The sequence below is a fragment of the Crocuta crocuta genome, unplaced genomic scaffold (assembly GCF_008692635.1).
Source record: "Crocuta crocuta isolate KB4526 unplaced genomic scaffold, BGI_CrCroc_1.0 scaffold124, whole genome shotgun sequence".
Taxonomy (NCBI): domain Eukaryota; kingdom Metazoa; phylum Chordata; class Mammalia; order Carnivora; family Hyaenidae; genus Crocuta; species Crocuta crocuta.
Window position 1 is genome coordinate 1,083,129 of NW_027551573.1, and position 21,539 is coordinate 1,104,667.

Here is a 21,539-nt window from a genome sequence, read left to right on the forward strand (position 1 = left end):
TACCATATGTTTTCACTCTCGTGAAACAGGAGAAACTAAATAGAGGACCATGGGGGAAGGAGAAGGGGGGAAATAGTTAAGGAAAGGGAGAGACAAACCATAAGAGACACTTAAATACTGAGAACAAACTGAGGGTTGATGGGGGTGGAGGAGAGGGGGAAAAGAGGTGATGGGCATGAAGGAGGGCATTTGTTGGGATGAGCACTGGGTGTTATGTGGAAACCAACTTGACAATAAAATGTGAAAGAAAAAATAAAAATAAAGCCACACTGAAATACCACCTCACACTGGTCAGAGTGGCTTAAAAAAAAAAGAGAATAGCCCTTTGTGGGGGCTCCTGGGTGACTCATTCAGTTAAGCGTCCAACTTTGGCTCAGGTCATGATCTCAGTTTGTGAGTTCAAGCCCCACGTCGGGCTCTGTGCTGACAGCTAGCTCAGAGCCTGGAGTCTGTTTCAGATTCTGTATCTCTCTCTCTCTGACCCTCCCCTGTTCATGCTCGCTCGCTCTCTCTCTCAGAAATAAATAAAACATTAAAAAAATTTGATAGCCCTTTGTGGATGAGGGTTACTGTGGTTATTTTCCGTTTCTGTCATGTTGATTGTCTTCATAAAGCTCTCTTACACAGACATGCTGTGTCCTTTTTTCTTACTGAACTGTAGAATAATTTGCTTTATTTTTGTTGTATTTTTATTAGTAGTCTTTCTATTGGTTATCATTATAACTTTAAATAATTAATACTCTTAGGACAGTTTTTTAAAAGAAAGTATGAGTTTCCTTTCCAGCTACACCTCCTCTGTTGATATACGAATGCTTCTTTGTCACTTCCAAAAGTGGGGTGGTGATGGGGTGCTTCCTCCATACAGCAGAAGTGGGCACAGCAAGTGAACATTCCAAAAGAATACTTCCGGGTGAGGGTAAGAACTCCCTAATCATCTGAGCTGCACACTATACAGCAGGCTGGCTCAGCCCTCATGAGCCACTGAAGTAATAGAACATGGCCTGAATGAACCACTGGAAGAAGAAATTTCTTCTAAAAATGTGGGAGTGTGGGTTAGGTGTCATCTCTAGAGTTCTCGGAGTAGAAAAAAAGGGCTCAACAATTGTGAGAAGACCCATTGAAACCTGCTGCCGCCTGGTCTCTGGTTGTGCAGGGACTGCTCTGGTCTCAGCCAGCTTAAAGTACTCAGCGAGTATTAGTCATTTTACAGACTAGCAACACCGTACGCTCTTGTACATTACTTCAAGTTCTCCCATTCAGCTGAGATTTGGGAAGGTTACTAAGTGCTCAGAGTCACACAGCTAAAGGGACAGCCACACCTGAGTCTCCAAAACATGAAGATATATGGCTGTTAATATTAACCCTTTGCAGTTCTCAGACTGGCGTATACCTTGAAATACTTATTTTTTATGTATTTAGTTTGATTTTATTATATCTACTTCTAAGTGATTTAAGTGTTGTTCGTAAACCTTGTTCTTGTGTTTTCCAAGAATGCCATTTTGTATTAACTATTAACCAAGAGAACATTGTGTACCCATTCACATAAAGCCTAATTGTAAAAAAAAAAAAAGCAAAATGTGATTTTAAAAATTAGAAATATTTCTGTTCTGCAATACAAAATATTAAGTGTTTTGCTATCTTCTTTTTATAGTTTGTATTTTTTTTTGTATTTTCAAATTTTTATTTAAATTCCAGTTAGTTAACATACAGTGTAATATTAGTTTCAGATGTGGTATTTACCCTTTTCCTTGGACTGTATTTCCAAATTAAAAACAAGGCTTTATTTCCTTTATATTTAATATATATGTTTATCTTATAAAACATTAAATATTAATCATAGTAATTCCAGACAAGGAGAAGAAACTAAGCGGGTACATTTTCTCATGTCCAGGCAGAGGCCCAGATCGCTGCAAAAAATTTGGACAAAGAATACCTGCCCATCGCGGGACTCGCTGACTTTTGCAAGGCCTCTGCAGAACTAGCCCTGGGAGAGAACAACGAAGTGTTGAAAAATGGCCGGGTAAGCAGAGAAGACTGGCGTCCCACAGATTCTGTTGTTTTTAAATGTAACAGTTTAAACAAATTTGAACTAATTTAAACAAAGATACATCACTTCGTGTGATCGTCCTTTTGAAGTGACCACACTATTGCTAATATCTCTTCTTCAGAAAGTAAGTAAATTGGCACTTGTTAAATAAAAGATTTCATATAATACCAATTCCAAAAATGCAGCAGTAATCCTGAGAATGGAATAGTAATTTGACTGAAGATTTGACACTGCTCCATGGGTACTTATGTTCATGTTGTACTGAATATGCTTCAGAAACTTAAAAAATGAAATGCCAAACTATGGGGTGCCTGGGTGGCTCCGTTGGTTAAGTGTCTGATTTCGGCTCAGGTCATGATCTCAGGGTTCCTGAGTCCAAGTGCCGAGTTGAGTCTGTGCTGACAGCTCGGAGCCTGGAGCCTGCTTTGGATTCTGTGTCTCCCTCTCTCTCTGCCCCTCCCCCACTCACACCTTCTCTCTCAAAATAAATAAAAAACTTAAAAAATGAAATTCCAAACTATTCCCAGTTTCAGGACTATAATTTGCCACTACCCTCATGTTCTGAGTGTAGACAGAGGAAGCAGACAGGCAGGGCTCTTATGGGCAGGACCAGTCTGGCACTGCTCTGCCACTCTTCACAGTCAGGTTGGGTCTTAAATTAGAGCAGACCATGCTCCCTTCTTGCTGCCTCCTTGCCCTCTCAGGTCCAGAGAGCATCGTGCAGCCATGAGGGGGCAGCACAGATGTCTCCTGGGTGTCTCCTCCTCCCATCTCCCAGGGGGCCCTCTTCTTGTAGAAGAAGGGTGTCTCTAAAGGTCACTGAACACCAGCATTTTACAAACAGATTCCTCTGTGCACCCACAGAGCACGCACGGGCTCAGCACTTAGAGTAGAAGAGGAACGTGGTGCAGGTGGGAGGCAGCCAGGCCACTGAGCAGCCCACCTGCATGTGACTCCTGTGCGCCATAGTGGACTTTCTTGTGAAACAGATTATGTTCTTAATGGATACATTTGCAGGTTTAATTATTTTTTCTAAGTCTGGAGAAAAACACACAAAGTAGCAGAACTAAGCCACCATTTCCTTCCTGCCCCCAAAACCAGAATAACAGTTTATTCACAAGGCTCATCTAAGTCCACATGTTCGTTCATTAACTCAAGAAAAGAGCTTACGCCTCCACCCGAGGGTGATGTAGTAATGATCCTAATTCATGGACAGAATATGATTTGATTGATATTCATGCAGTCAGCCACATGTTAACCCCTTATAAATAAAATTTCCGTATTTTTCTGTAATAACATCAGTTTGTCTTTTATAAATTGCTGTGCCTTTGTGAATTCTTACTATTCTCAAATTTACAGTTAGGTTTTTATTCTATCATTGCAGAGTTTGCAGAGACAAACTGTTTTTAGTAAGGAGTGCGTTAGTTAGATTCCCCGTTTCTTCTGTCCCCACCCCCAGTCCAGAAAATAGGGTTATGTTTTATAGAACCTTGAATTTCTATGGTGCCATAAGAAAAAAATCTGTGAGGTGCACCTGGGTGGCTCAGTTGGTTGGGCATCCGACTTCAGGTCAGGTCATGATCTCACGGTTCATGAGTTCAAGCCCCAGGTCAGTCTCTGTGCTGACAGCTCAGAACCTGGAGTCTGCTTCAGATTCTGTGTCTTCCTCTATCTCTGCCCCTCCCCTGCTAATGCCCTGTGTTTCTCCATCTCGCAAAAATGAATAAACATTAAAACAATTTTTTTAAAAATCTGTGGTTTCTTATTCCCTAAAGTTGACTGAAAGAAACAGATTTACCTGAGGCACCTTTCTTATACTCAAAAAATAATATTTTCAGATTATGAAAACTCTTAGAATGGAGCCTCTTAGCCTTAAAAATGTAATAATATTATTCAGATTGCCTGGGTGGCTCAGTTAGTTAAGCACCTGACTCTTGATTTTGGCTCAGGTCATGATCTCCCGGTTCATGAGTTTGAGCCCTGTGTCAGTCTACGCTGACAGTGCAGAGCATGCTTGGGATTCTTTCTCTCTGCCTCTCCTCCCTCAAATAAATAAACTTTTTAAAAATAATAATAAAATGTAGTAATATTATTCTAATGTATTGACTTGCTTTTCAAGGAGCTCTGATGTTCAGAAACTCATTGAATTTTGTATAATTCTAGAATAGTTTAATGTAGTGACCATTATATATGTATAAATTAGCCCTTTTACCTGGGGGGCGAAGTTGGGTCCTGAAAGTTTCTCATATAATACTGTGTGATACTAATAACAAGCCATAGCTTCTCCATCAGCAAAGGTGTTGGAAACTGAAGGGATGGCTCTTTTTTTTTTTTTTAAATGTTTTTTATTTATTTCTAGGTGAGAGAGAGAGATAGCGTGAGCAGGGAAGGGTCAGAGAGAGAGGGAGACACAGACTCTGAAACAGGCTCCAGGCTCTGAGCTGGCAGTCAGCACAGAGCCCGACGCGGGGCTCGAACCCACGAACTGTGAGATCATGACCTAAGCGAAAGTCGGACACTTAACTGACTAAGCCACCCAGGCGCCCCGGGATAGCTCTTTTGAGAACTCTGAGGGGAATCAGCCTTTCTCTTAGCAAATGGGGAAAGGAAACAATAGTGCCATTTTATCCTTTGCAAATAGCCATTTGGAACATTGTCTTCAGCCTCTGAAAAAGGAAGGGCACTGGCTACCGAGCACTGCCTCTGCCGGCTTGACCTCAGTTCTGTAATTGTGAGCCTCTAGAGAGTGTTACAGCCCTCTGACCGTGGTGTCTCTCCTACAGTACGTCACCGTGCAGACCATTTCTGGAACCGGAGCCTTGAGGATTGGAGCCAGTTTTCTGGTGAGTCTGGAAACTCCTTCAGGAAAGAAATGTTAGACGGTCTGTAAGTTAAGGAGGATGGCTACAAGTGTGGAGCCTGCTTGGGATTCTCTTGCCCTTCGTCTCTCTCTGCCCCTTCCCCATGTACATGCTTGTGTATGTGCTCTCTCTCTCTCTCTGTCTCATGTAATTAAACTTGAGCAATTATAACAATAAGTATAATTTATTGAGCACAAATCTGTTACTAGCAGCTTTTGTTTGAACTCATTTAATCTTTACGAAGGGAGTTTGTTTAATGCTGTTTTACAAAGGAAGAAAGTGAGGCCCAGACAGGTCCTGGACTACACAGCCAGTTTACTTGCCAGGCAGTCTTGCTGCTGAGTCATTGCTATCTCTCCGTCATTTCTGTCTCTGAATCATTGAGATAAACTGAGTTTCAATAGAGAAAAGTGTCTTCCTCCATAAAATGTCACTTTTTTCCCCCTTTATTTTTCCATTCCCTTTCATCCCATTTTTTAGCAAAGATTTTTCAAGTTCAGCCGAGATGTTTTTCTGCCCAAACCATCCTGGGGAAATCACACACCCATCTTCAGGGACGCTGGCATGCAGCTACATGGTTATCGATACTATGACCCCAAGACGTGTGGCTTTGACTTCACAGGCGCTATAGAGGACATTTCAGTAAGTGTGGCTTTCAGGGCAAGAGGGGTGAAGGAACGAGGAACAAACCTCCTTGTGGAGATTTGATTTCTCACAGCTTGGTCTCAATATCTGGCTTAAAATACTGTAATGAGCTAATTCTCAGAACTCATATTATCTTTGTTCATCAAAAATAGTGACCCTGTAACATTTCAGATCAACTCTCTTGTTCAGGGCTGCAAAATCATCTGTTGGTTGTCTCTTTAGAAAATGCCACAGCAGAGTGTTCTTCTCCTGCATGCCTGTGCCCACAATCCCACGGGAGTGGACCCTCGCCCTGAGCAGTGGAAGGAAATAGCAACAGTGGTGAAGGTAAGGAGAGTGAAGTGATGCTGACAGTTCTGTGTCCAGTAACTGGCCTTAGAAGTTTGACTTGGCAAAGTCTTAACAATGAGAATTATTTACCCTTGAGCCCATTGTTAAGTTTTCAGGAAAAAGCTTCTCATTTGCGTAATTAGCAGTTCTTCATTGATGGTATATGAGCAGCTTGCAAATAATTTTTGTTCCTCAGCCTGGATTTGGGGAATTCTGATAAATCTTGTCATTGACTGGCCTGTACAGCGGATATCCACTGGCTCTGGGATGTCTGTCATTTGCCCTGGTCACTGTTACTTGTTCATCCTTTATATACCGTTTCATGTCCCCTCCTATCCTTGCCTGTTTCCTCAGCATTGCCATTATCATTCACAGGGTCAGCTGTCAGAGAAGGCCCTAGTCAAAATTTCAAGGGAGGAGGGGCACCTTGGTGGCTTAGTAGGTAGACTGTAACTCATTTTCTCAGGGTCATGAGTTTGAGACCCACATTAGGGATATAGTTTACTTAAAAATTTTTCAAGGGAGGAAAATAATTTATGCTGCCTTATGTCCACGTTTTCCCTTCTTTTGGTTTCTATTTCTTTACATTCTGTCAAACCTAAGGTGCAAACAGAATAAAGGAAAAAAAAAACAGAAAGAGCATTCGGAAAGCACTTTGAAGATGAGATGGTTCTCATGAGGCCTTTCCATGAGCCCTGGGTGTTAGACGAGGGTGTCAGAGTTCTGTTAGCCCCAGAAAAGGCTGATGCTGGTCCTGTGTTGACTGAACCACAGTAATTACCCAGACTCCTGTGGGCCTGAAAAGAGCTTCCTATTTGAACAAGCAGCTTTCTGGGAAAACTGAAATTAGAGTCTCTTTTCTTCATGTCTTCTTGAGGGACCATATCCACCAAAGTGAAAACATATACGATGATATCTTAACTCAAGGAAAATTAAATATCTCCAAATTTCCAATTGGGGAGGAAACTGTGTTGACTGTATATGAGGCAGACATAGTCCCAAGAGGCACAGGCAACCATGTGGGTTGTCTTGGGAGGGACTGCCTAAAGCTTTGCTCTTCTCTTTCCTTCCCAGAAAAACAACCTCTTTGCGTTCTTTGACATGGCCTACCAAGGCTTTGCCAGTGGTGATGGTAACAAGGATGCCTGGGCTGTACGCCACTTCATTGAACAGGGCATTGATGTTTGTCTCTGCCAATCCTATGCCAAGAACATGGGCTTATACGGTAAGCTAAAGGACCCAGCTGTGATGTATGTCCTGGTGAGAATGAAAAAGTGCTGGAAAAGGATGCCACAGAGGTGTCTGTGTCTGTCCATGTGTGTGTGTGTTACCTGGAGAGGAAAGATTGGTAACATGGATTTTACTGACTTTAGCACATCATCTTTTGTGTCCCTGAATTCCTTCAGCAGAGAAAACTACTGTTTCTCTAAACAAGAAGTAACTGCCCCATGAGCCAAGAAGTTGGATGTAATAAAGAGACCTTTGAGTACTCAGACTTTCTTTCTGTTATCTCTGTAGAGTCACCATACTGGTTGTTGGAAGGTGTTTATTTATAACATTTATGCGGCGCTGCTGATGGTAGCTACAGCAAATTGAATCTNTTTTAAATGTTTTTTATTTATTTCTAGGTGAGAGAGAGAGATAGCGTGAGCAGGGAAGGGTCAGAGAGAGAGGGAGACACAGACTCTGAAACAGGCTCCAGGCTCTGAGCTGGCAGTCAGCACAGAGCCCGACGCGGGGCTCGAACCCACGAACTGTGAGATCATGACCTAAGCGAAAGTCGGACACTTAACTGACTAAGCCACCCAGGCGCCCCGGGATAGCTCTTTTGAGAACTCTGAGGGGAATCAGCCTTTCTCTTAGCAAATGGGGAAAGGAAACAATAGTGCCATTTTATCCTTTGCAAATAGCCATTTGGAACATTGTCTTCAGCCTCTGAAAAAGGAAGGGCACTGGCTACCGAGCACTGCCTCTGCCGGCTTGACCTCAGTTCTGTAATTGTGAGCCTCTAGAGAGTGTTACAGCCCTCTGACCGTGGTGTCTCTCCTACAGTACGTCACCGTGCAGACCATTTCTGGAACCGGAGCCTTGAGGATTGGAGCCAGTTTTCTGGTGAGTCTGGAAACTCCTTCAGGAAAGAAATGTTAGACGGTCTGTAAGTTAAGGAGGATGGCTACAAGTGTGGAGCCTGCTTGGGATTCTCTTGCCCTTCGTCTCTCTCTGCCCCTTCCCCATGTACATGCTTGTGTATGTGCTCTCTCTCTCTCTCTGTCTCATGTAATTAAACTTGAGCAATTATAACAATAAGTATAATTTATTGAGCACAAATCTGTTACTAGCAGCTTTTGTTTGAACTCATTTAATCTTTACGAAGGGAGTTTGTTTAATGCTGTTTTACAAAGGAAGAAAGTGAGGCCCAGACAGGTCCTGGACTACACAGCCAGTTTACTTGCCAGGCAGTCTTGCTGCTGAGTCATTGCTATCTCTCCGTCATTTCTGTCTCTGAATCATTGAGATAAACTGAGTTTCAATAGAGAAAAGTGTCTTCCTCCATAAAATGTCACTTTTTTCCCCCTTTATTTTTCCATTCCCTTTCATCCCATTTTTTAGCAAAGATTTTTCAAGTTCAGCCGAGATGTTTTTCTGCCCAAACCATCCTGGGGAAATCACACACCCATCTTCAGGGACGCTGGCATGCAGCTACATGGTTATCGATACTATGACCCCAAGACGTGTGGCTTTGACTTCACAGGCGCTATAGAGGACATTTCAGTAAGTGTGGCTTTCAGGGCAAGAGGGGTGAAGGAACGAGGAACAAACCTCCTTGTGGAGATTTGATTTCTCACAGCTTGGTCTCAATATCTGGCTTAAAATACTGTAATGAGCTAATTCTCAGAACTCATATTATCTTTGTTCATCAAAAATAGTGACCCTGTAACATTTCAGATCAACTCTCTTGTTCAGGGCTGCAAAATCATCTGTTGGTTGTCTCTTTAGAAAATGCCACAGCAGAGTGTTCTTCTCCTGCATGCCTGTGCCCACAATCCCACGGGAGTGGACCCTCGCCCTGAGCAGTGGAAGGAAATAGCAACAGTGGTGAAGGTAAGGAGAGTGAAGTGATGCTGACAGTTCTGTGTCCAGTAACTGGCCTTAGAAGTTTGACTTGGCAAAGTCTTAACAATGAGAATTATTTACCCTTGAGCCCATTGTTAAGTTTTCAGGAAAAAGCTTCTCATTTGCGTAATTAGCAGTTCTTCATTGATGGTATATGAGCAGCTTGCAAATAATTTTTGTTCCTCAGCCTGGATTTGGGGAATTCTGATAAATCTTGTCATTGACTGGCCTGTACAGCGGATATCCACTGGCTCTGGGATGTCTGTCATTTGCCCTGGTCACTGTTACTTGTTCATCCTTTATATACCGTTTCATGTCCCCTCCTATCCTTGCCTGTTTCCTCAGCATTGCCATTATCATTCACAGGGTCAGCTGTCAGAGAAGGCCCTAGTCAAAATTTCAAGGGAGGAGGGGCACCTTGGTGGCTTAGTAGGTAGACTGTAACTCATTTTCTCAGGGTCATGAGTTTGAGACCCACATTAGGGATATAGTTTACTTAAAAATTTTTCAAGGGAGGAAAATAATTTATGCTGCCTTATGTCCACGTTTTCCCTTCTTTTGGTTTCTATTTCTTTACATTCTGTCAAACCTAAGGTGCAAACAGAATAAAGGAAAAAAAAAACAGAAAGAGCATTCGGAAAGCACTTTGAAGATGAGATGGTTCTCATGAGGCCTTTCCATGAGCCCTGGGTGTTAGACGAGGGTGTCAGAGTTCTGTTAGCCCCAGAAAAGGCTGATGCTGGTCCTGTGTTGACTGAACCACAGTAATTACCCAGACTCCTGTGGGCCTGAAAAGAGCTTCCTATTTGAACAAGCAGCTTTCTGGGAAAACTGAAATTAGAGTCTCTTTTCTTCATGTCTTCTTGAGGGACCATATCCACCAAAGTGAAAACATATACGATGATATCTTAACTCAAGGAAAATTAAATATCTCCAAATTTCCAATTGGGGAGGAAACTGTGTTGACTGTATATGAGGCAGACATAGTCCCAAGAGGCACAGGCAACCATGTGGGTTGTCTTGGGAGGGACTGCCTAAAGCTTTGCTCTTCTCTTTCCTTCCCAGAAAAACAACCTCTTTGCGTTCTTTGACATGGCCTACCAAGGCTTTGCCAGTGGTGATGGTAACAAGGATGCCTGGGCTGTACGCCACTTCATTGAACAGGGCATTGATGTTTGTCTCTGCCAATCCTATGCCAAGAACATGGGCTTATACGGTAAGCTAAAGGACCCAGCTGTGATGTATGTCCTGGTGAGAATGAAAAAGTGCTGGAAAAGGATGCCACAGAGGTGTCTGTGTCTGTCCATGTGTGTGTGTGTTACCTGGAGAGGAAAGATTGGTAACATGGATTTTACTGACTTTAGCACATCATCTTTTGTGTCCCTGAATTCCTTCAGCAGAGAAAACTACTGTTTCTCTAAACAAGAAGTAACTGCCCCATGAGCCAAGAAGTTGGATGTAATAAAGAGACCTTTGAGTACTCAGACTTTCTTTCTGTTATCTCTGTAGAGTCACCATACTGGTTGTTGGAAGGTGTTTATTTATAACATTTATGCGGCGCTGCTGATGGTAGCTACAGCAAATTGAATCTTGATTTGCTTCAGCATTTGAGATTGGAAAACCAGAAGACAGGACCCCTTTTTGTTTTCTCAGGTGAGCGTGTGGGAGCCTTCACTGTCGTCTGCAAAGATGCCGATGAAGCCAAACGGGTGGAGTCACAGTTGAAGATCTTGATCCGTCCCATGTATTCCAACCCTCCAATCAACGGGGCCCGGATTGCCTCCACCATTCTGACCAGCCCTGACCTTCGAAAACAATGGTAAAAGCACACTGCCACTCTCCAGCCATCTGTCCCACCACTGATCTTTCAAAGCTCATTTATTTTTTTCTTAAATTTTTTAAATTTATTTTTTTTTTTGAGAGAGAGAGACAGACAGCATGAGCAGGGAAGGGTCAGAGAGAGAGGGAAACACCAAATCTGAAGCAGGCTCCTGGCTCTGAGCTAACTGTCAGCACAGAGCCTGACGCAGGACTCGTACCCACGAACCGTGAGATCATGACCTGAGCCGAAGTCAGTCGCTTAACTGATTGAGCCACCCAGGTGGCCCTCAAAGCTCATTTAGAATCAGCAACTAGTGACCTACAATATCATTCAGCATCCATATATGGGAGGAGAGGAAGGCAGAGAGGAGTGGGTATTTTTTTTTTTTTAGTACTTTGAAATAAATACATTGGAGACAAACAATTGAGAAATGGCAGGATTTTTTATTCCATTATTTCCATGCTAAGTAAAACCTGCCTTCTCAAGTTGAATTCAAATTGAAGACCTTACATAGGAAAACTTCTTTAAGAACATCATATTTTTGGTACTTAACCCTCGTAATAGCTACCATCTGAATCTCTTGGCACCCGTGCTCTTAGTGTTACTCAGTCTCTTTGACCACAGTCCACATAAGACAGATATTGTGTATCATGACCCTGAACACAACATTACCTGTAAACATATATATAACTGACACAGTTGTCCAAACTTAATATTAGGCTTCCTGTGTCATATTTAAAAATTTTTTAATGTTTATATTTTAAGAGGGAGAGAGACAGAGCATGAGCAGGGGTAGGGCAGAGAGAGAGAGCGGGAGACACAGAATCTGAAGCAGGCTCCAGGCTCCAAGCTGTCAGCACAGAGCCTGATGCGGGGCTCAAACCCATGGACCATGAGATCATGACCTGAGCTGAAGTCGGACACCCAACCGACTGAGCCACCCAGGTGCCCCTTCATTTTTTATATTTTAATATTTTCTAAATGCCAGTTGCATCCAGCTACTTTGAATTTATGACCTACTCGTGGGCCACAACACACAATTTAGAACACCTTACAACCTACTAATGGGTCATGACACAATTTAGAAAACCTTGCTCTAGATCCAAGGTTGGCAAACTTCTATGGATCAAATCTCGTTTGCTCCCTGTTGTAAAGTTTTATTGGAACACAGCCACAGCCTTTTTTGATGAATTATGTGTGGCTGCTTTTGTGCCATGTAGCAGAGGTTAGTAGTTGTGACAGAAACGAAATGGCCCACAAAACCTAACATAGTTACAATTTAACCCTTTATAAAAAGTTTGTCATGTTAACTATACTGGAACTTTAAAAAAAATTAAAAAAATAAAAAATGAAAAGTTTGCTAACCCCCTGCTCTATATATTTCAAAGTTAGTAAAAAGCCAAGGGACATCTGGGTGGCTCAGTCAGTTAAGTCAGTAGTCAGTCTCACTATTGATTTCGGCCCAGGTCATGATCTCACGGTTCGTGGGTTCAAGGCCCACATTGGGCTCTGCACTGAAAGTGTGGAGCCTGTTTGGAATTCTCTCTCTCCCTCTTCCCCTTCCCTGCTCATGTTTTCTCCCCCGACCACCCCCAAACTAAATAAATAAACTTAAAAAAAAAAAGCCAAGATGCCCTTGAACAGTGTGATTTGTTATAACAAGAGTTTATCCTGTGTAGCCAGTTAATTGAGGGGATAGATTCCTGAGTAGCTTCCTGAAGAGAAAAGCTAAGTCTACTATATGCAAGGAACTTTATCTGGAGCCTCCCCTGCCCCCCAACTTCTCACATGATAACCACTCTTTCTACCTTAAATTAATCCTGTGAAACATTGAAGTAAGTCTGGTCCAGGGTAGTTCTTTTAGTTCAATAGTCCATGAGAGGCTTACCAAAATATTGACTGCTTTTTAAATTATAATTTTTTCCACTGTAACATTAATGTATAAGTACATTTCAGAAAGTTTGGGAGAGGGAAGAAATTAACTGAAAATCTAGTCTCTATAACCCCACTTTTTTCTTCACTGTTTTTCATCATTGTGACATACTATATATGTTACTTCTACATATGCATGTTGTAGGATTGTTTTGATTTGTCTCTTAAAATTATACTAAGCTTTTTTTTTTTTAAATGTCAGTACACATCTGAAGTCTGTAGCGTGCAAAGATGACAAAGGTACTGTGCTAGATGAGTTAGACATTTCTACCTGTGGAGTTTATAACCCACTGAGAAAGGTACACATAAGGCATTGATACAAAGGGACAAGGAATAAAGGCGCACCAAATGGCCGTTGAGTCTAGGTGGAAATGAAGAGGAAATGAGAACCAGACAGATGTACATGAGGAAAGGCACATGTACACGATATGCATCAAAAGTCCCAAGTGGTTTTTTGTGGCAAATACAGGGGGAGGAGGCTGGAGAAGGCTGGGAAGGTGGGAGCAGATCATGGAGCACCTTCACTGGTACCTTGAGAAGTCAGAGCTCATTCTGTAGGCAACAGGGAGCACAAAGGGCTTCGCTAAAGTTGCCCTAGATCTAGCCGTGGTCACACTCCCTGCCTTTAGCACCCGGGCCTCAAAGTAAGTGGAGCTAGAGAGATGGAACCATAGGAAATACAAACCCAGTGCCATCCCTAGAAGGGCGAGGGCTCCAGCTCCGGCCAGTAATCCCACTGCAAGTGCAGGGTCGCCAGCTTTTCCAAGGTAGGACAAATGCGTGCTTTTAGGTGCAGGTGCCCAATTTTAAATGTTTAATGGAGTCACAAATGACTAAGACTCTTATTTGATTTGTAATTGATTGTGACCGGTTCTGTGTATGACATCATCATAGATGGTTAAAGAATGTGAACACATAAGAACGGGGTAAACTATAAATGTTTTCACAGTCCTCTAGTTGCTGAGAGCAGACAAGAATTTCCTCTAGAGCCATAGGAATAGAATGGAAGAGGAGATTCTGAGCAAGGCAGTGATTATGTCCAGAATCAAGTGAGTCGCGTGTATCAGAAGTCTCCCTTCAGCCACCCAGATAGCATTAACCCTCTCTTCCTGGGGCCTTCACCACAGCACTGTTCTATTGGTTCTTACCTTCTCTTGCCTCCTTCCATAGTTGGCTGTTCACAGGTTTGTTCCCAGAATCAGTTGTAAGATTTACAGGCAAGAACCATGTCTCAACCCTCCCTTTCTCTCTACCACCTAGCACGTGGCTTGGCATATCAGAGCTTCCCAGTGCACAGGCTTAACTACAAACGCAGGAGTGTTTCTTCCATCCATGTTAAAAATGAAGTCATAGTTTACTATTTAAAACACAACTTTTGGGGGTGCCTGGTGGCTCAGTCGGTTAAGCGTCCTACTTTGGCTCAGCTCATGATCTCACGGTTCGTGGGTTCGAGCCCCACGTCGGGCTCTGTGCTGACAGCTAGCTCAGAGCCTGGAGCCTGTTTCAGATTCTTTTATCTCCCTCTCTCTCTGACCCTCCCCTGCTCACACTGTCTCTCTCTCTCAGATATAAATAAAAAAAGAAAATAGAATGCTGTAAAATAGTCACGGCATTATAACTCAGGCTAAGACAAAGAAATGAGGCACATGAGGGGAATACTCATGTCAGCTGTGGCTTATCTGTCAGTGCTTGTCCGGAATTGAGCTGCATCTTGGGGGGTTTTGCACAGGTTGCAGGAAGTAAAAGGCATGGCCGACCGCATCATTAGCATGAGGACTCAGCTGGTCTCCAACCTCAAGAAGGAGGGCTCCTCCCACAATTGGCAGCACATCACTGACCAGATTGGCATGTTTTGTTTCACAGGACTAAAGCCTGAACAGGTGAGTGGGCTCCGATTTCTCCTCCGCTGACCCAACTGATCAGTCTTTGCAAACTAGAATTCCTCATAGATCACCTACCTGTTCGGATTACCCTTAAATAGTCATTTGGAGCCGTTTTAGGTAAAGGAAGAGTGTAGCATACATTTTGTTTGATTCTTAGTCATTTACCTGTCCATATCCCCCATGAGGTTTTAAACTGCTGAGGAGCAGAGCACGTTTTGATCATTTTTATGACCACGGCTACCTCTCTGAAGAGTTATGCAAACCAGCAAGAGCCTGAATATTGATAGAAGACATAGCGGTCCCATAGCTGTATCTAACTTTCCTATGAATGCTGAAATGAGGTGTTTGTTGTTTTTTTTTTTTTTACCTCTCCACACCTCAGTATTCTTCATCCTACTTTAAGATAGCTTTTTGTCCTTCTCTCACTCTGAGCTAGCCCACCAAATTCTGGGAATACGGTTTAAATAAGAAAATAGAGTTTCTGTTGTTTTTCCGTTTTAACACCAGGCTGGGCAAATCCCCCTGCTTGGGAAGTGCTCCTGTACTGTTCTCTCTGCAGGTGGAGAGGCTGACCAAGGAATTCTCCATCTACATGACGAAGGATGGCCGCATCTCTGTGGCAGGAGTTACCTCAGGCAACGTGGGCTACCTTGCCCATGCCATTCACCAGGTCACCAAGTAATTTCCCTGGTGAAAAGGAACAGAGACAACCTTCCTGTCTACAGCTGCTGCTGTTGTGAGATTTCACACAGAGGAAGGAGGAGGGTGGGCGGTGGTAAGCAGGTCATTTCTTTTCAGCGACAGTACTTAACACTCAACCATTGTGTTTCTCAGAAAAGAATATGCAGTGAAATAGGGCAGAGGCATCTGTGGCTGGTATCTGAAACTTTGTGGCTCAAAACCAAACTCCTGCTCATGCTTTAACTTCAGCTGTTCCAAGAGTTTACATGTACGAGAAAGACAGCCCAAAAAACCTGTCATGCCATTGCAATACTTCTGAAGCTTTAACTGGAGCACCTTACGGGGCTGGGGCACCTCTGTAGGTCCACCGTGAGAAGCGCCTACAAGAGGTGTTGTGGGAAGACCGCGCTCTAACATTAGCGGTCAGCCCCCCTCCCCCCGTGTCCTCCTGTGACTGAGCAAGCTTATCAACAGGACTTGTTCCAAAAATCATGTTTCATGCAAACCAGCGAGTCTGCTGCCACAACAGCATGGAAAATTAAAGATGCTGTTTCCTGTCTTATTTAAGGGGAAAAAAAAGGCCCTTCTTTAATACTTTCTGGCATTTTAATGTTCCTCTCTTCTCCCTTATCATTGCTGTTCTTTTCCTTAGGCACAGAGATCTATAACTAGCGTAGATGTTCGCCCTCTTCTACTGCTTGATTGACCATCCCCATCCTATAGGATTTACTTATTTGAAGAATGAAGAACATACGTTACCACTCATCCCGTACCCTCCCCTTTCTCATCAGAGAATAGCAGAAAGTAAGTCACTGCACTTGATTTTAGCATCCTCTTCAATGATTGTCTCCTGTTGGGTTGTCACCTCAGCCCAGTTGGACCCCTTACTTCCTCCAATGCGGTCGTGCAGTCTCTCATCTCACATCATGAACGGGCCGTGCAGGGCAGACCGGGAAAGAGGATATCTGGGCTTTGGTTTTAACCTTTGTGTGCTGCCAGCTGGGCTCAGGCTTCACCCTCTGGAAAGATAACCACCATCTGCTCTGATCATGTAGACTTCTCGCAGCCTGGTTTCTCTGTTTAAAATAAAGATACTGTAGAGCCAACCACTGTCTACTATGTTGTTTTTCTTTAATGGGAGTGGCTGTGTCTTCCAGAAGTCTGTGGTCATGTTCAACTGACTGTGAGCCAGTAGGTGTGTTAGCTATTGTGAATGTAAACTGAAGCCACATCTTCGTCTTGGTCTTTTTGTCTTGCCATTCAGCTTATCCAATCCAATGATGTAAATGTGGGTATAATCCATTAGACTTTGGGGGACACATGGAATAGCTCAAGAGAACCTATCAATAGTACAGGGATGAAGAAGGGGGTGAGTGGGCAGTGGTGACTAGGTGTCTGTAGGAGCTAAGTGGTAATATAGACAGTGAATGTAAAGTAAAAATGTGGGGGCGCCTGGGTGGCTTAGTCGGTTAAGTGTCCGACTTTCGCTTAGGTCATGATCTCGCGGTTCGTGGGTTCGAGCCCCGCGTTGGGCTCTGTGCTGACTGCCAGCCCAGAGCCTGGAGCCTATTTCAGAGTCTGTATCTCCCTCTCTCTCTGACCCTCCCCTGCTCACGCTGTCTCTCTCTCTCTCTCTCTCTCCTAGAAATGAATAAAAAAAAAAAACCTTATAAAACAAAAAGTGAAAATGTGATGTGAACTAGAGATGAGATCATGAGGTGAGCAGCCTTCATCTCCGTGTTGAGGAGTGGTACAGAAGTGACAGCCCTGCAAGATTCAAAAGTTTAGGGTCTTAGTTTTTTTAAATAAAATGAAAATCCTGGTTTTTATGGGAAGCCAACTGATGCTTAAAAATTGGTAACTAATTCAAAAAAATTGTAATGGTTTGCAAGCAAGATGCAAACAGTAGATGGCCAGCGTGGGGCCTTTAGCATGAAGTCACATGCTCTGTCAGCAGACTTCGAGCACTAGTGACACCCGCTTAGCATCAGTCCTGCCCAAGGCCATTCTGTCCCCTTCTGCTTAGTGCTAGGAGCCACTCAAGGTGGGATGGCTACTGGCCATACAGACAGTGGAGCAGAAATCAGGCTCAGAGCCCATCCACCGTATTCTGACAGTTGTTAGGATGGGAAGTGGGCTCTTGTTTCTCCTCCCTGAGGGGCACAGTGCATGGGGACATCACTCCTGACCCTTGGCTCCACTGCTACTGGAAACACCATGGTGGCAAAAGCAAAAGTGAATGGACTGGATCACTGGATGTCTTTGGAAAACCTTGAAAAGAATAAATATATTAACTGATCCATAAAGGAACTAACCGCCTAGGTTAGGAGAAACTGCTTTAAGCCTCCTTGTCTAGAGCTGAAAAGTTGAGAGTAGGCTGCCAATACCCCAACCAAAAAAGGAACTTAACCACCCTGCTGACTTGTTATTTTTAAACGCATGTATTACCAGCTCGCCCTGGACTAAGTCCCATTCCTCACTGAAAACAGAGCTGGGGGTGTGAACCTGACGCTTCTCTCCACTGTTCAAACTGTTTGCTTCACCCTTTCCTGGTTTCTTAGACTCTAAATGTTAACATTCTTACAACTGTTGGAGGAGTTTGTTTGCCTACCCAGAATAGTCTTGCCTTTGTTCTGTTATAATTTAAGGTATAATAGTCCCCAAAACTGGATTGATTTTTAAATTTTGGTTCCCTGGTCTTACCTTTGGGCATTCTGATTCAATATGTCCAAGATAAGGCTTGGTGATCTATTTTTTAAAATAAAAAGAAAACTTTTTGGTGGTTCAGATATAACTGACCCATGGGCCAGCCATTGGGTACCATTAGACTAGACTGCTTCAAGCTTACATCTAAACAACCAAATTACAGGGGCACCTGGGTGACTCAGTCAGTTAAGCATCCAACTCTTGATTTCAGCTCAGGTCATGATCCCAGGGTTGTGGGATTGAGCCCTGACATCCAGCTCCATGCTGGGTGTGGAGCCTGCTTGGAATTCTCTTTCTCTGCCCCTCTCCCCTGCTCATACTTTCTCTAAAATAAATTTTTAAAAATTAAATGACAATCTTAGAAAAACCATTGAGATTAGTATTGTGAATCATGTATCTGATAAGTTTGTATAGAGAATATATAAAGAACTCTTAGAAATCAACAGTAAAGAGGGACACTTGGCTGGCTTAGTAGAGCATGCAAGTCTTGATCTCAGGGTCATGAGTTCAAGCCCCACATTGGGCCTGAAGCCTACTTAAAAAAAAAAAAAAAAAACTTTAAGAAGAATAATAGACAACCCAATTAATAACTGGAAAAGGAGTCTGAATAGACATTTGTCCAGAAAAGGCATACTCATGGACAATAAGCAAATGAAAAGATGCTAACATCAGAGAAATGCACATTAAAACCACAATGAGAATACATTTATAACCACTAGAATGGGTATAATCAAACAACAACAACAAGGGTTATCAAGGATGTGGAGAAAATTGGAACTTCATAGGAACGTAAAAATGGTATAGCTATTTTGGGAAACAATATGGCAGTTCCTCCCAAGTTTAAACATATAAGTTACCATTTGAACCAGGATTCTACTCCTATGTAAATACTCAAAATAAATGAAAGCATGCATCCACACAAAAATGTATATGAGTGTTTATAGCAGTTATTCACAACAGCCAAAAAGTAGAAACAACATAAATACCCAGTCAACTGGTGAATGAAAAAACTAAATGTGGAATAGTCCTACAACAGAATGTTAATTAGCAAGAAAAAGGAATGAAATGCAGGGCACCTGGGTGGCTCAGTCAGTCAACTGACCTCAGCTCAGGTCACGATCTCACAGTTATGAGTTCAATCCCTGCATTGGGATCTGCACTGACAGTGTAAAGCCTGCTGGAGTTTTCTCTCTCTCCCTCCACCTTTCTCTCTCTTTGTTTCTCTCTCTCTCTCTCTCTCTCTCTCTCTCTGTCTCTCTCCCCCTTCCTCACTTATGCTCTCCCTCTTAAAAATAAATAAACATTTAAAAAATTTTTAAGGAATGAAGTGCTAATATATTCTTCAACGTGGGTGAATCTTGAAAACAGTATGCCAAGTGAAAGAAGGCAAAATGTATGTGATAAGAAGGTCACATATCTCAATCTCTGTCTGAGATGGATGTTCTTTGGATGCATTTAAAAATCCTAGATGTTCATTCCCTGTTTGAGGATCACTTACGACTATGTCCACTTTTACCTTAAGTAATTTGTTTTTTTTAATTGTTCTTTTCTAATATTAAAAAAAAAAATGGTCACAGGTACCTGCCTAGCTCAGTCGGTAGAGCATCCAACTCTTGATCTCAGGATCATGAATTCAAGCCCCACATTGCGTATGGATCTACTTTTAAAAAGGAGGGGGTGGTGCCTGGGTGGCTCAGTCGGTATCTCACTCTTGGTTCCTGCTCAGGTCATGATCTCATGGTTTGTGAGTTCAAGCCCTGCACTGGGCTCTGTGCTGGCAGCATGGAGCCTGATTGGGATTCTCTGTCTTCCTCTTTCTCTACTCCTCCCCAACTTGTTCTCTCTCTTTTTCAAAATAAATAAACATTTTTTAAAAATCCTATATTCGACAAAAAGTCATATATGACTCTATTTTTATGAAATGACAAGACTGGCCAACTCCATAGAAGCACAGAGTAGGTTTGTGGTTTCCAAGGGCTTACGGGAAGGAGGAGTGGAAAGTGACTACTAATGATCACAGAGTGTTTAAGAGAGTGATGACAATGCTCTGAGATTGTGTAGATTGCAAAACTGAATACAGTAAACACCACTTTAAAACTGTGAATTTTATGGTAAAGTGCATAATGAAGCTCAATAAAGTTATTTGTTTGAAAAACTTGTAGGGATGCCAGGTTGGCTCAGTTGGAAAAGCATAGGATGCTTGATCTCAGGATTGAGTTTGAGCTCCCTGTTGGGTGTAGCAGTTTCTTAAATTTAAAAAAAACAAAAACAAAAAACTTGCAAACAGCTCAGATATCCTCACAAAGTGGTGCATACACACCATGAAATACTACTCAATAATAAAACATACACAACTTGGATGTGTCCCTGGGGAATTATGTTAGGTACAGAAAGCCAGTCCTAAGTTACAGACCAATTCCATTTTGTAACATTTTTGAAATGACAAACTTTTAGAAATGGTGAATAGGTTAGTGGTTACTGGCGTTATGGAAGAGGGGGCCTTACGGGAAGGAGGTGAGTATGGTTATAAATGAGTAACAGGAAGGGTCCTTGTGGTGATGGAAATGTTCAGTAACCTTGTATGTGATGTGAATGTATAAACCCTACATCTGTGATTAAATTATAAAAGAAACTACACACCTAAACATAAACATAGAACTATAAATATAACTGAGTAAATCTATATATGATCAGTGGATTATGTCAATGTCAATATACTGTCCAAGTTGGCTTGAGGTAGAGAAGGCAGTGATTTTCTTGATATTTTGTGTGAGAGCACTGGGTGTGATATTGTAACTGTTCTTTGTGTCAGTTTTTGTTTGTTTGTTTGTTTTTTATAGAAAGTGTGCATGTCCAAGCAGGGGAGGAACAGTGGGAGATAGAGAGACTGATTGAATGAGATACCTTCATCCAAAAAAAATTTTTTTTTTTACATGAGTAACAAGATACCTCAGAAACTGTTTTATCATCTAGGTCCTGAGGTTATGACCACGAACAATACTCAGACCAGTCCTCTCACAGGAAAGACCATATAGCTCAAGTAGGTAAAGGTGGTCCCTCACTTTCTGTGAAAGAAACTCCAGGGTCACTAGTTGCAGGCCTGAAGCCCAGGAGGGAGACACAGGAGGATAAGGAGACCAAATCACTTTTGTCAGATTCATGGAACTGGCAAAGACACCAAAGCTCCTAATGCTCTTCCTAAGAGGAAGGAGGAGTGTTTCATTTTCACTAAGAGACCAGGGTTAAAACAGGATAGGAGTCCCTGCGTAGCTCTGGCCATGATCTCACGAGTCATGATATCATGGTTGGTGGGTTCGAGTCCCGTGTCGGGCTGTGTGCTGACTGCTCAGAACCTGGAGCCTGTTTTGGGTTCTTGTGTCTCCCTCTCTCTGTCTCTCTGTCCCTCCCTGCTTACGCTTTGTCTCTCTCTTTCAAAAGTAAATATTTTAAAATATATATATTAAAAAACTAACAGGATAAGCATGGTGCGGTGGGAGCTGAGAGTGGCTCGAGGCACT

The 21,539-nt window shown here is 42.6% G+C and overlaps 1 protein-coding gene across 1 annotated transcript in view; it reads left to right on the top strand.

Moving 5' to 3' along the window:
* The window catches only part of GOT2 (glutamic-oxaloacetic transaminase 2), a 28,868-nt gene extending 12,447 nt beyond the window's left edge, over positions 1-16,421 (top strand). The window contains exons 3-10 of the mRNA XM_077751278.1: positions 1,892-2,020; positions 4,831-4,890; positions 5,389-5,550; positions 5,776-5,880; positions 6,958-7,108; positions 10,651-10,816; positions 14,481-14,631; positions 15,194-16,421. Coding sequence (XP_077607404.1) covers positions 1,892-2,020; positions 4,831-4,890; positions 5,389-5,550; positions 5,776-5,880; positions 6,958-7,108; positions 10,651-10,816; positions 14,481-14,631; positions 15,194-15,316 — 1,047 coding nt within the window. The 3' untranslated portion in view covers positions 15,317-16,421. The remainder of the gene's footprint in view (positions 1-1,891; positions 2,021-4,830; positions 4,891-5,388; positions 5,551-5,775; positions 5,881-6,957; positions 7,109-10,650; positions 10,817-14,480; positions 14,632-15,193) is intronic.
* Positions 16,422-21,539: the final 5,118 nt, after the last annotated feature.